The sequence below is a fragment of the Saccopteryx bilineata genome, chromosome 1, assembly GCF_036850765.1.
Source record: "Saccopteryx bilineata isolate mSacBil1 chromosome 1, mSacBil1_pri_phased_curated, whole genome shotgun sequence".
In the NCBI taxonomy this organism is placed as follows: Eukaryota; Metazoa; Chordata; class Mammalia; order Chiroptera; family Emballonuridae; genus Saccopteryx; species Saccopteryx bilineata.
In genome coordinates this window covers 209,313,910-209,327,880 of record NC_089490.1, presented here as the reverse complement: position 1 = coordinate 209,327,880, position 13,971 = coordinate 209,313,910, and the positions used below count along the sequence as shown (strand labels likewise).

General features: G+C 41.1%; 1 protein-coding gene across 12 annotated transcripts in view; it reads left to right on the top strand.

The window, feature by feature from the left end:
• The window catches only part of MTR (5-methyltetrahydrofolate-homocysteine methyltransferase), a 111,862-nt gene that overhangs the window by 38,951 nt on the left and 58,940 nt on the right, over nt 1-13,971 (top strand). For all 12 annotated transcript variants that reach the window (XM_066234651.1, XM_066234607.1, XM_066234642.1 and 9 more), the window contains 2 exons: nt 2,032-2,172; nt 6,505-6,690. In XM_066234651.1, coding sequence (XP_066090748.1) covers nt 2,032-2,172; nt 6,505-6,690 — 327 coding nt within the window. The remainder of the gene's footprint in view (nt 1-2,031; nt 2,173-6,504; nt 6,691-13,971) is intronic.

The window sequence follows — 13,971 nt, the reverse complement described above, 5'->3', positions numbered from 1 at the left end:
TTTATTTATTTTTTAAATTAGAATATCATTGGTTAATAAGATCATATAGGTTTCAAGTATATATACATTTCTATGATACATGATCTATATATTGCATTGTGTGCCCACCACCCAAAGTTGAATCATCTTCCATCACCATATATTTGGCCCCTTTGCCCTTTACTTTGCCTTAAATCTGTATAGTGCTTTGGGTAAGATGGCCATTTAAATTATTTTACTTCTTCCAGTCCATGAACATGGAATATCTTTCTATTTTATTGTGTCTTTTGCAATCTCTTTGAATAATGCTTTGTAGTTTTCAGTATATAGGTCCTTCACATCTTTTGTTAAGTTTATTCCTAGGTATTTTATTCTTTTTGTTACAATCTCAAAAGGAATTTATTTTCGTACAACTCATCACTTAAAATTTTATTTTCATTATTTTTCTGAAGTTTCATTTTTAGTATATAGGAAAGCAGTGGATTTTGTACATTGATTTTGTATCCTTTTACTGTATTTGTTTATTTCTAATAGTTTTCTGGTGGGGGATTTAGAATTTTCTGTATACAGAATAATGTCATCTGCAAAAAGTGATACTTTATATCTTCATTCCCAATTTGGATGCCTTTTATTTCTTTCTCTTGCCTGATTACTCTGGCTAAGACTTCTAAAACTTTGGTGAATAACAATGGTAAGAGTGGGCATTCTTGTCGTGTTCTTGATTTTAGAGGAAAAGATTTCAGTTTTTCACCTTTTAGTATGATATTGGCAGATGGTTTGTCATATTATGTTGAGGTACTTTCCTTCTATTCCCATTTTATTAAGTGTTTAATTATAAGTGGATGTTGTATCTTACCAAATGTTTTTTCTCCATTATTATAAGGTCATATGGTTTTTATCCTTTGTTTTGTTAATTGAGATGTTAATTTTATTATGATCCTTTTGCTCTATTTAACTTTGAGTCATTATGAATAGCTTTTCCTTGTGGCATATGCCAAAGGATCTCATGCCTATTCTATTACAGTGATTGCTAACCATTTCTGTTGGTTTTCTTGTGCTAAGAAAAAATCATCACACTGTGAATTATACAATGAAGACTTAAATATTTAGTCTGTTGTATCAATCAGATAGAACGCATTATTGAACATATGTATTTTGCCCAACATTGCTCAAAGAGTGGGAGGAATATAAGACCTTTAGATCTCCAAACACTTAAAATCTATTATGAGGGATAATCTAATACTTATGAAATCACGAGGAAATGATAGTGTAATAAATCATGTGATAACAATTTTAATTGTCACAGAGGTTTAGAGGCAGCTGATCGTTGTTGAATAAGCAGTGTTTCCCAAAGCATGTTCTCTGAAACACTGACTCTACAAGACATTCTTTAAATGGCTATAGTGGGAAATGCTGCAAGTTGTGTTCTGTCCTTGGAGATTTACAGTATATAATAGCATATTAAAGGATTCAAAGAGCCTTCCAGTATAAAAACCTGCTGACATTTATTTCATTCATATTTCATGTGACTTTTAAGCAGCATGCAATGAATGCTTTGTATGTTTTGGCAAATGCTTAAGAGTTATGTACGTTTTGGATGGTTTCTCCAGAGACTTTTCTTAGAGATGGGACTTGAGCTGGGATTTTAAACAATATAGACGGAAAGGGGGTTGTATTCCCAGCAGAGAGGACAACATGATCTGTAATGCAGAGGTGGAAACAGACTTGGCTGGGTAAAGGGGAGTAGTGGGAAGTTCAGTTCAGTAAGAAGTTAGGACACGGTCACAGAGGGCCTGAACTTCAGGCTGAGGAGTTTAGATTCCTAATGGCAGGAAAGCGGCCTCAGTGGATCCTGAGACATGAAATGATGTGTTAGGAGAGATGTTTAAGGTTCATGTTCAGTGACTGATGGGAGGAGAACAGGCCCAGAGTTGGGGCGGCAGCCAGGGAGTCTAATTCGAAAGGACTGCTGGGAATGGCGAGGGATTACTATGTGAGCCTCTCTTGACTCACCCTATCCTCATGCTGCTTTCTTTTGCATTCTTTCCTCAGGAAGCACTGAGTGTTGCCAAAGTGCAGGTGGAAATGGGAGCCCAGGTGTTGGATATCAACATGGATGATGGCATGCTAGATGGTCCAAGTGCAATGATCAGATTTTGCAACCTCATTGCTTCAGAGCCCGACATTGCCAAGGTTGTGCATAATTTTTATTCATCAAAGGAATTTACATGTCTCACTTTGTCACTCATTTAACTTTGTCATTTGTCCCATTGATCTGTCATTTTATACACTGGTTTTCTGTTTTCTTGTATCCCAATGGTTTCTGATTGTCAGTTTTTTCACTTAATGTTAGCCTTACAATAAAAACCAGACTTTTAAAAGAGATGTGACTTCAGTTTGGTTGTTTCCAAGCTGTCTGGAATTGGTAACAAGAATTTTTGAGTTTCCTCTGATGTCTGAATAGACTAAGAACCCTTTCATATCTCTGAAGGATATACTTATCCTCCTTACAAAATCATTAGTTCTATTCCTACAGTAGACAAGGGAACTCAGTTAATTCTTGCTTATTGCAGAAAGAAGAGACTTTTTCAGGTTTATTACAGTAAGACAAAATCACAAAACAAGATTGAAACAAGGTATTATGTCACCATTTACATTGTTCTTTAAAAAGTAAAAGTTGGCCCTGGCCAGTTTGATCAGTGGATAGAGTGTTGGCCCAGTTTATGGACATCCAAGTTCAATTCCCAGTTAGGGCACACAAGAGGAATAACCATCTGCTTCTCTCCCCAGTCCTCATCCCACTCCCCCTTCTTTCCCTCTTTCCCTCTTTCCCTTCCATAGCCAGTGGCTCGATTGGCTCAAGCCTTAGCCCTGGGCACTGAGGATAGCTTGGTTGGTCAGAGCATCAGCTTTAGGCACTAAAAATAGCTTGGTTGATTCCAGCATCAGCCCAAGACAGAAGTTGCTGGGTGGATCCCAGTTGGGGCACATGCAGAAGTTTGTCTCACTGTTTCCCCTCCTCTCACTTAAAAAAACAGTTAATTTTTGTGTCGGTCTTTAAAAACTTTTAGATGGATTCTAAGAACTTTATATAATCTCACTTTAGTTTTCTAACATTGAGTTTGTGATGAGGAGTGATTTTTCAAATTGTTTTTTAAAAGAAACTTCCTAGTGCTGTAAGAGAATAGGGCTGTCAGTTTTTTTTTAATGAGGTTTCAATAAATGTTTAAAAGTTTTGTTGTAAGCAGTGAATTGCATTAACCTGTCCTTCATTTGTGTCTTAAAACTCCTCATTAAGAAGCCTCATCATTCCTGTGGGAGTAAATAATTTGACAGTGTAAGGTGCAGAGAAGCTAAGTGACTTGTTTAAAGTCAGAGCAGTTGTTTGTCAACTGAGCAGTGGGAAGAGGGCTGTGCTGGGAGTTCAAGACTTGCCTTGTAGTCCTGGCAAGTCAATTAGTGACCTGTCAATGTAGGAACATCCACACGGTAGAGAATTTTTATGTTTATTTGAGCCAAACTGACACATAATGCTGGGGAGGAGGGCCTCAAATGCTCTGGAGAATAATAGTTTGCAGGGTTTTTTTATGCATTTGAGATTAAGGAGGGAATGTAAGGAAGATTCCTTGGAGGTAGGAGAAAGCAAGGTAGGGATTGGATTATAGGATCATTAAGATTCTGTGCTCTCTTGAGGGTAGTTACCGTATTTCCCCATGTATAAGACTCTCCTTAATTTTGGGGCCCGAAATTTGAAAAACCATGTATTACCTAAAGTTATTGAACTCGTTTTATTCATCTTAAAATTCATACAACTCCTCATCACTGTCAAAACTCCCATCCATTAGCTTGTCCTCATCTGTGTCTGATGAAAGATCACTGTCTTCAACAATGAGCTTAAAAACAAGCCCGAAAAAGCGGGAAATGCAAGTAAAAAAATCTACAACCACTGTACAAGATGCACCCAGTTTTTAGGCCCCAAATTTTTCAAAAATAGCCCTGGCCGGTTGGCTCAGCGGTAGAGCGTCGGCCTAGCGTGCGGAGGACCCGGGCTCGATTCCCGGCCAGGGCACATAGGAGAAGCGCCCATTTGCTTCTCCACCCCTCCGCCGCGCCTTCCTCTCTGTCTCTCTCTTCCCCTCCCGCAGCCAAGGCTCCATTGGAGCAAAGATGGCCCGGGCGCTGGGGATGGCTCTGTGGCCTCTGCCCCAGGCGCTAGAGTGGCTCTGGTCGCAACATGGCGACACCCAGGAGGGTCACAACATGGCGACGCCCAGGATGGGCAGAGCATCGCCCCCTGGTGGGCAGAGCGTTGCCCCCTGGTGAGCGTGCCGAGTGGATCCCGGTCGGGCGCATGTGGGAGTCTGTCTGACTGTCTCTCCCTGTTTCCAGCTTCAGAAAAATGCAAAAAAAAAAAAAAATTCAAAAATATTGCATCTTATACATGGGGAAATACAGTAATTTCAAAGGTGTAAGATGCACAAAAACAGTAGACAGGGCTTGCTTAAGACAAAGAAATGCCTGGGGCATGTCAGCCCACTCTGACTTGCCCAGTTATAGGAATTTATGATCAGATAACCCTGTGAGGTTACTTTTTTTTTTAATGAAAGGAGAGGAGATAAACTCCTGCATGCGCCCTGACTGGGGTCCATCCTGCAGCCCCTGTCTGGGGCTGATGCTTGAATCAGCTGAACTATTCTCAGTGCCCAGGGCTAATGCTTGAACCATTTGAGCCACTGGCTGTGGAAGGGGAAGAGAGACGGAGGGGAAGAAAAGCAGATGGTTTCTTCTCATGTGTGCCCTGACCAGGGATCGAACCCAGGACATCCTCACACTGGGCCAATGCTCTATCCACTGAGCCAACCAGCCAAGGCCAGGGTTACTTTTCATAGAACCCCATTTTTGTCCATAGACCGTAGTTTCCTTTCTCATCTCTGAAATGGAAATAATCGTATTTGCTTTGTTTGACTTGTGAATTATAAATACAAAAGTACCTTGTTAACTGTGGAAGACCTTAAGTAACTTAAGGCATTTTAATTACTTAGTGTTTTGATTGCTACAATAATTTTTCTTTCTTAATCTTTTCTAGTTTTGATTACTAATAAAACTTATTTGAAACCAAATTTTGAACAGCTAGGGTAGACCATAAAAATGTCTGACCAGCAAGGTTGGAACATCAAACTGCCAGCAAGTGCTTTAAAACATTGGGCTGTTGTTGTCATTGTAGTTGACCCATTTCCTCGCCCACCTTTTATTGTAGTATGCTAGGAAAGAGCTAAATGCATGGGTTCCTTGTTCTGTCTGGCTCTCCTAAACCTTTACCCTGAATCTCCCTTCCATCGCCCCCTTTGTCAGAGATTGGGTTCAGTGACCCTGGGATATGCTTTCCTGGTGGCCTGTGCTTTAGCATTTCTCACATTTTGTGTCATTACTTGTTTAATCATTTATCATTATAAATTCAGGGGAGCCAGAGACCAGCCTGCCTAGCCATTGTCCTGGATTCAGGGTGGGTCATGACATGTCACCTATTCATTTATTGAGTGATCACCTGCCCTGGTCCCTCTCTGAAGTCCTTACTTTCACCTTTCCTGGAATAGGGGACAGGAATGCAGGGGGAAGTGGTAAAAATGAACCTGTTCTCAGCCCTGGCTGGTTGGCTCAGCAGTAGAGCTGACCTCGGCCCGGGTTGGATTCCCAGCCAGTGCACACAGGAGAAGTGCCCATCTTATTTCTCCACCCTTCCTCCTCTCCTTCCTCTCTGTCTCTCTATTCCCCTCCCGCAGCCAAGGCTCCATTGGAGCAAAGTTGGCCCAGGCACTGAGGATGGCTCCATGGCCTCCGCCTCAGGCTCAGGCTCAGGCTCTAGAATGGCTCTAATTGCAGCAGAGCAATGCTCCAGAGAGGCTGAGCATCGCCCCCTGGTGGGCATGTTGAGTGGATCTTGGTTGGGCGCATGCAGAAGTCTTGTCTGCCTCGACCCCTGCTTCTCACTTTGGGTGAAAAAAAATTAGAAAAATAAAAACCAACTTGTTCTCATTTGCTCATTCCAGTTTTGTCCTTTATTTTAGTACATACATTTGTAGAATATTGCATCTACTTTTTTTTCCCCCAGCCAGGAACTTCATTTTCTAAAAAGAAGATTGAATTTGAATAACTTATCTGAAGGGCTGATCCCAGGGCTTGAGGCTGCACATTAATCTTGAGTCAGATCAGGGACAAGGGCAATGAGTGAGGTGTTTGCTTCAGGGTGGAAGCCTGGTAAGCTGACCTCCGGGACTCCATTCTCACGTCTAGCTGTGATCTTTGAGTTAGAAATTTCTGGCCCTTCATGCATGCAGCCTCTTTTAAGACTGATGTTAGTTCAGGTATTTTGGGCTTTAAGAACAGGTACATGAAAGTCCTACTTCTCTCACACTATCATTTGTTTATTGTTATCCTAAAGGAGAACTGGGGACTGTTTGGGAGTTCTTGGAAGGGAATTTGTGGTGACTTGTCCTCTTTGTGTGATTTTCTGCCTGGTGATCTCAGGTGCCCCTGTGCATTGACTCCTCCAACTTTGCTGTGATCGAAGCTGGCCTGAAGTGCTGCCAGGGGAAGTGCATCGTCAACAGCATCAGTCTGAAGGAGGGAGATGGGGACTTCCTGGACAAGGCCAGGAGAATCAGGAAGTTGGGCGCTGCTGTGGTCATCATGGCTTTTGACGAAGAGGGACAGGTGCGTGATTCCTTTTGGCCAAGCTCCTCCATGCTACATTGGCTAGACAGAGTAGTGAAAGAGAAATGAGTTCAAAACAGCCGTGTGTGTGTGTGCACATGTGTACCATAATCCTGTATATCCACACATACATATAGAAATGAGTCCAAAACAGCCGTGTGTGTGTGTGTGTGCACATGTGTACCATAATCCTGTATATCCACACATACATATAGAAATGAGTCCAAAACAGCCGTGTGTGTGTGTGTGTGCACATGTGTACCATAATCCTGTATATCCACACATACATATAGAAATGAGTCCAAAACAGCCGTGTGTGTGTGTGTGTGTGTGCACATGTGTACCATAATCCTGTATATCCACACATACATATAGAAATGAGTCCAAAACAGCCGTGTGTGTGTGTGTGCACATGTGTACCATAATCCTGTATATCCACACATACATATAGAAATGAGTCCAAAACAGCCGTGTGTGGGTGTGTGTGCACATGTGTACCATAATCCTGTATATCCACACATACATATAGAAATGAGTCCAAAACAGCCGTGTGTGTGTGTGTGTGCACATGTGTACCATAATACTGTATATCCACACATACATGTACATGTACACACACATACTTGTATCTATATAACTTTTATGAAGAGTTTGTATGTAATGAAATCTTTACATCAGTTGAGAAAAGAATTATTCAGTAAATGCAATTGGAATAATTGGCTATGAGTTTGGAAGAAAGTAAAGTTGGAGCCCCATTTCCCACCATATACTAAAATAAAGTCATGTCAATCAATTAGAATTAAATGTAAAAAATTCTAAAGAATGTATGGGAAAAATATCTAAACTTGGGAAGGCAGAAAGAATACTGATAGAGCATTTCACATAAAATATAAAGCTTTGTGTGACAAAAGTTATAGTGCTGTTCGCAACATGAGTAATATAGCAGTGGGTTAATGTCCAAGTATGTAAACAGTTTCTAAATCATAAAATAAACCAATCAACATAATAGAATAATGAATAAAGAAAATGAGAAGTAATTTACAAAAGAAATACAAATAACCAGTGGACTTATGAGAAGATGTTACATTTTGTAATGATTAAAAAAATAAAGTGAAACAATAACATATTAGTTCCTTTTATTAAATAGAAAAAAAAGCGAAAGATTGTTAAATGGCAATTCTCATGTCTGCCATGGAATCAGGGAGGGTCAACAGGAAGTTCAAATACAATAATGGTTCACCTGGGTGATGGTGTAGTAATGATTGTGTTGTCTAATAACTCACATTTATAAATATTTTTGTATTCAATATTTAAGTTAAAACAATTATTAAAAATTCATGTGGCCCTGACCATTTGGTTAAGTGGATAGAGCATCAGCCCAGTATGTGGATGTCCCTGGTTTGGTCCCCCGTCAGGACATGGATAAGAAGTGACTATCGCCTGACCTGTGGTGGCGCAGTGGATAAAGCGTTGACCTGGAAATGCTGAGGTCGCCGGTTCGAAACCCTGGGCTTGCCTGGTCAAGGCACATATGGGAGTTGATGCTTCCAGCTCCTCCCCCCTTCTCTCTCTCTGTCTCTCCTCTCCCTCTCTCTCTCTCTCCCCCCCTCTCCTCTCTAAAAATGAATAAATTAAAAAAAAAAAAAGTGACTATCTGCTACTCTTCCCCTCCCTACTCCCTTCTCTCTCTCTTCCCATATTGCAGCCAGTGCCTCAATTGTTAGCTTGGTTGGTCCCAGCGTGTCAGCCTTAGGCTCTAAAAATAGCTCAGTTGATTCAAGCATCAACCCCAGACAGAGGTTGCCAGGTGGGTTCCAGTTGGGGCACATGTGGGAATCTGTCTATCTCCCCTCCTCTCACTTAAAAAAAAATTCATTCATTGTGTTTTAGCTCCTCCTGGGAATCTTGTAATAGGTCATTGTGGTAGCAAAAAATTGAGAATACTCTACATGTCCATTAATAGGAGAACACTTCTGTCTTGCTACATGCCACATAGAATAAATACTGTGCATGCAGCAATTAAGAAGAATGAGATGGTGGAACCATATCTACAGTGTATTGAGTGAAAACCAAGTGACATGATCCTGGTTTTCTTTAACAAAAAGGATTCATTTGGATATATGTATGTCTTTATAAGTAGAGAAAAAATTTGGTAGTTGTTAACCTGAGGGTAAGGATGGTCTCAGATAGAGACATATGGATTTATTTATATTATTGCCAAGTGGTGGGATTATATGTCCTTTTTCTTTTCTTTGTTTTTTATATTTTGTATTTTTTAAATGATATTTTTTTAACAAAAATTATTGTTTTTGTACAAAAGATATATTTTCATCTTGACAAAGTTCAAATAATTCAGAAGAGGGCAAAAAAGGGATAATTTTGATAATAAATGTATATTGAACCTTTACTTGTAACAAGTAGGCATACTGCACACATGAAATCAGTTTTTCCTCCCCAAATATAAATGCTGGGTATATATCCATACTATTTGTATATTCCAAAGACATTGCCTAATTCACTGTTGTTGCACAGACACATGTGCTAGGATTCAAGCCTAGGAGACCTGGTGTCATTTGATGGGCCTGTGCTGAATGCCTAGGGCAGGATTCAGGAGAAGGCTGCCAGGGAATAGTGGGCTATGAAGCCCCTCAGAGAAGGAAATATTTGAAAACCTGAATAAAATGACCAAGCCATGTGGCATTTAGGGAAAGAACAGAAGAGGTCCTAGCATGTTGAAATTTTTGCATAAACAAGACTGTGTCTGTGGTCCTGTAACCCTTACCTCCAACTCAGAATGTTGGCATCTTTCCATTTTAGCAAAGACAGGTTTACTCTATAGATTATAGCTCCCGTTTTTGTGGTTGCTTTGTATTCTAGTATATGCATATTTTACTTAGTGTGTTATTGAAGGAAACTGCAATTCTAATTTTTAAGTAAAATGAATGATGGACGCAATCCATGCACATTTTCCCCTGATACAGCGATTTTCTCAGTCATTTGGAGGAGGTGGGATTGCTGGGTCACAGGAAGCAGTTAACGTTTGACACACGTTGTTAAATTGTCCTGAAAGGAACTAGTTAGCCACCTTCCACTACTAGTTCAATATGGTGGGACCTTTTGACATAGTTTTAATTTTTACCAAAAATATATATGAAGATAGTTAAAGAAACAAAAGTCCTATCAGACTTTTTATGAGAAACAGAAGCTCCAGATCCCCAGAGGCAAGCACTTTCAACTTTTTTAGCTGTTTCCTGTAGAATTTACCTCATCCTCATGTTCCAGTTCCAGTTACTATTTATTGCCTTCCAACAGTGGTTGGGGTTTGGCTTTTCACCATCTTCTGCCCCCCCCCCACGCCTTTACTTTTATCCCACAATCCTGCCAGTACAGTTGATTTTGGCCTGACCAGGTGGTGGTGTAGTGGATAGAGCGTTGGACTGGGATGCGGAGGACCCAAGTTCAAGACCCCAAGGTCACCAGCTTGAGCGCGGGCTCATCTAGTTTGAGCAAAGCTCACCAGCTTGGACCCAAGGTCACTGGCTTGAGCAAGGGGTTACTCAGTCTGCTGTAGCCCCATGGTCAAGGCACATATGAGAAAGCAATCAATGAACAACTAAAGTGCCACACACAAAAAAAAATCCTGATAATTGATGCTTCTCATCTGTCTGCATTCCTGTCTGTATGTCCCTATCTATCCCTCTCTCTGACTCTCACTCTCTCTGTAAAAAATAAAAAATTTAAAAAAATTTAAAAAATAAAGTACTCTTTAAAAAAAAAAGATGATTTTGGGGGCTGATATTATCAAGCAGTATGAAAGCTGAGACAGCACGATTCCTTTCCCTTTCCTGCACCCTACTTGTTTTCCACTAAGTTAAACGCTTGCTTTTTGGTTTGCTTTATTTCTTACACATTTCATCTCCAAACTATCCCCTAGTTATGTACATTTTCCATATCTGGTGTATCCAAACACTTTCAGTAAACTGTCATTTAAATTCTTGAATGTTCTTTCTACATTTTCTGACATGATCTAGAAGGGTTGCTCAGGAATCTGATGGCACAGCAGTCTCCATAGAAGGTCCCTCACTGTCCTGGTGAGTCCTTGCGCCTCTCTTTTAGGTTTCTAAATTTTATATCATCAATCTTGTTTTAATCTCTTAGTTGGGTATCCTCTGGTACCTTCTTGCAAAAGAAAACATGACAGTAAATATTTTTTAAACCTTACCTGTCTGAAAATAGCTTTATTCTACTTTGATAGTTAATTGACAATTATATGGATATAGGCATAAAGCTTGAAATTATTTTCTCTGTATTCTGAAAGCATTGATTTATTACCTTCTAGTTCCCACTGGTATTGATAAGAAGTCCAGTGCTTTTGTAACCATTGATTCTTTTGAGGAAATCCCATTTTCTAGGTGCTTCTTGGATCTTCTATGTCCGTAGTGTTCTGAAACTGTACGATGATGTGCCACCTATCACGTTGGGCACTCATTTGGTCCTTTCAGTCATGAAGCTTATGGCCAGTTGGAGGAAGTTTCCTTGAATTGTTTTCTCTTCTCTTTGGCACACATATTATGCAGATATTAGATGTTTTGCCTGCATTGCTCTTTCTCCTATTTTTCAGTTCTGGCATTTGCTCTTCTCATCTGTTTCTGGTGGGATTTGCCATCACGATGGGTTGTGGGTTGTGAAAGGAAGAGGAGTCAGAAATGATTTCTGGGGTTTTTGGCAAGAGCAGTTGAAAGGGTGGAAGATGGAGAGAGGCAGACTTGGGGTGGGTCAGGACGAACCATGCATATGGTGGCTGTGGAGTGTGCAGCTGTGTAGCTGATGCTGGTTTTCATAGGCAAAGTCTGGCCTGAGTATAGGATTCCCCATTTGGGAATTATCTGCACAAAGATGTAGATCAGGGGTCCCCAAACTTTTTACACAGGGGGCCAGTTCACTGTCCCTCAGACCATTGGAAGGCCGGACTATAAAAAAAACTATGAACAAATCCCTACGCACACTGCACTTATTTTAAAGTAAAAAAAAAAAATGGGAATACAATATTTAAAATAAAGAACAAGTAAATTTAAATCAACAAACTGACCAGTATTTCAATGGGAACTATGGGCCTGCTTTTGGCTAATGAGATGGTCAATGTCCGGTTCCATATTTGTCACTGCTAGCCGTAACAGGTGATATGACACGCTTCCGGAGCCGTGATGCGTGCATTCCACGTCACCGGAAGTAGTACTGTACATGAGCCATGCTGCGCTTTGTGGCACCGCCACATACAGTACTCCCGGAGCACAGGATGAGGATGGATCCTGTGCTCCTCTCACTGACCACCAATGAAAGAGGTGCCCCTATTGGAGGTGCAGCGGGGGCCGCATGTGGCCCACGGGGCCGTAGTTTGGGAACCCCTGATGTAGATGGTAGTTAAGGTGGAGTGACTGAGCTCAGCAAAGGAGTGGCTGCAGTGAAGAGGCCCTAGGACTGAGGAAGTCTCGGAGCCACTGTGCTCCAAGGTTGGAGATAAGAGGGGGCCCCGCATGGGGTTGGAGGAGCAGCCTTAATGGTAAGAAATGGACCAGAAAGGCGGATTTGCTTGTCTTCTAACTGAAGAACAAGCTTCCAGAAGGCCTTGATGAGCTATTTTAAAGAGTTATGAGTAGATCAAATAGATGAGACCAAGAATTTACCACTGGATTTAGAAATGGGGTAGTGAATAATCTTGCAGTCCTGTTTCCTAGGAGATGAAAGCTTACTTGGAGTGTGTTCAAGACAGGATAGAACTGGAGCCAGCAGGTGTAAATGACATTTTTTAAGGAATTTTACTATACACGTGAAAAGAGAAATAGAATGGAAACCAGAGATGGATATGAGCTTAAGAAAGGATGTGTGTAGACAGATGATGTGACAAGACAGTTTGGTAAAGTGATAGGAATGATTTGATAGAGAAGAGGGGTGTTTGCTAGGTCCCTGCCTTCGTGAGTTGAGAAGGTGGCAGTCAGTCTGCGAGTGAAGAGGAGGCCGTTTACTCACGGTGCTGGGGAGAAGACAGGCAGGCCAGGTGTGAGAGCCCAGATGGCAGGCAGGCGGGATCTGGTGGGAGTCGGTCTGATGGGGTGCTTTCTCAGTACACAAGGTCAGCTCTGAGTGACAGTGGGATGTTGTGTGCTTTGAGGGTCTGCCTGCTTAACCTGAGTGTAAAGTGGAAACTTGACCACAGGGAATGGTGGGCCCTACCTCTGCATTGAAGGCACATACCCTCTGGGTTCGATGTTCTAATTTTGATTTTCCAGCTCCTTTGGTCTGGGGTGAGACTTGGCTTCAGGAGATTGTTTTATTTTTTTTTAAAGATTTTATTTATTAATTTTAGAGGGAGTGGAGAGAGAGAAGGGGGGCTGGAATGGGAAATGTCTGTCAACGTAATAGATTTCCAAACCTGTAGGAATTTTTTTATGAGTTTGAGCCAAACTGTTTTTTTCTTGTTTTTTTTTAATTGATTTTAATTAGTTATGTTTACATAGTTGCAAGTGTACCCCCAAATATATCTCCCTCCCCCCTTTGTTCTACTTGATACGCTCTTTGCCCCCTCCCCCCTACCACCTTCCCCCTTTTCCTCCATAATCCTGCCTTCTATCTCTCTGTGTTATGTTTATATACTTTCACTAATGTCTTTCCTTTTTTTGATCCCCTCCTCTCTTCCCCTTTCCCTCTGGACTCTTTGACACTTTCTCTGCCTCTTCTGTTCCTCAGTTCTCATTGTTCATTGGATTCCTCAAATGAGTGAGGTCATATGGAATTTTTCTTTCTCTGCCTGGCTTATTTCGCTTAGAATAATAGACTCCAGGTCCACCCATGTTGCCAAGAGGGTAAGATTTCCTTCTTTTTCATGGCCCCATAGTATTCCATTGTGTATATGTACCACTGCTTTTTAATCCACTCGTCCACTGTTGGACACTTGGACTGTTTCCAGATCTTGAATATTGTAAACAATGCTACAATAAACATGGTGTATTTCTTCTTTTGAATTGGTGATTTGTTATTCTTAGGATATATTCCTAGAAGTGGAATAGCTGGGTCAAAAGGCAGTTCGATTTTTAATATTTTGAGGAATCTTCATATTGTTTTCCACAGTGGCTGCACCAGTCTGCATTCCCACCAGCAGTGCAGGAGGGTTCCCTTTTCTCCACATCCTCACCAGCACTTATTCTGTGTTGTTTTGTTAATGAGCGCCATTCTGACAGGTGTGAGGTAGTATCTCATTGTGTTTTTAATTTGCATTTCTCTAAA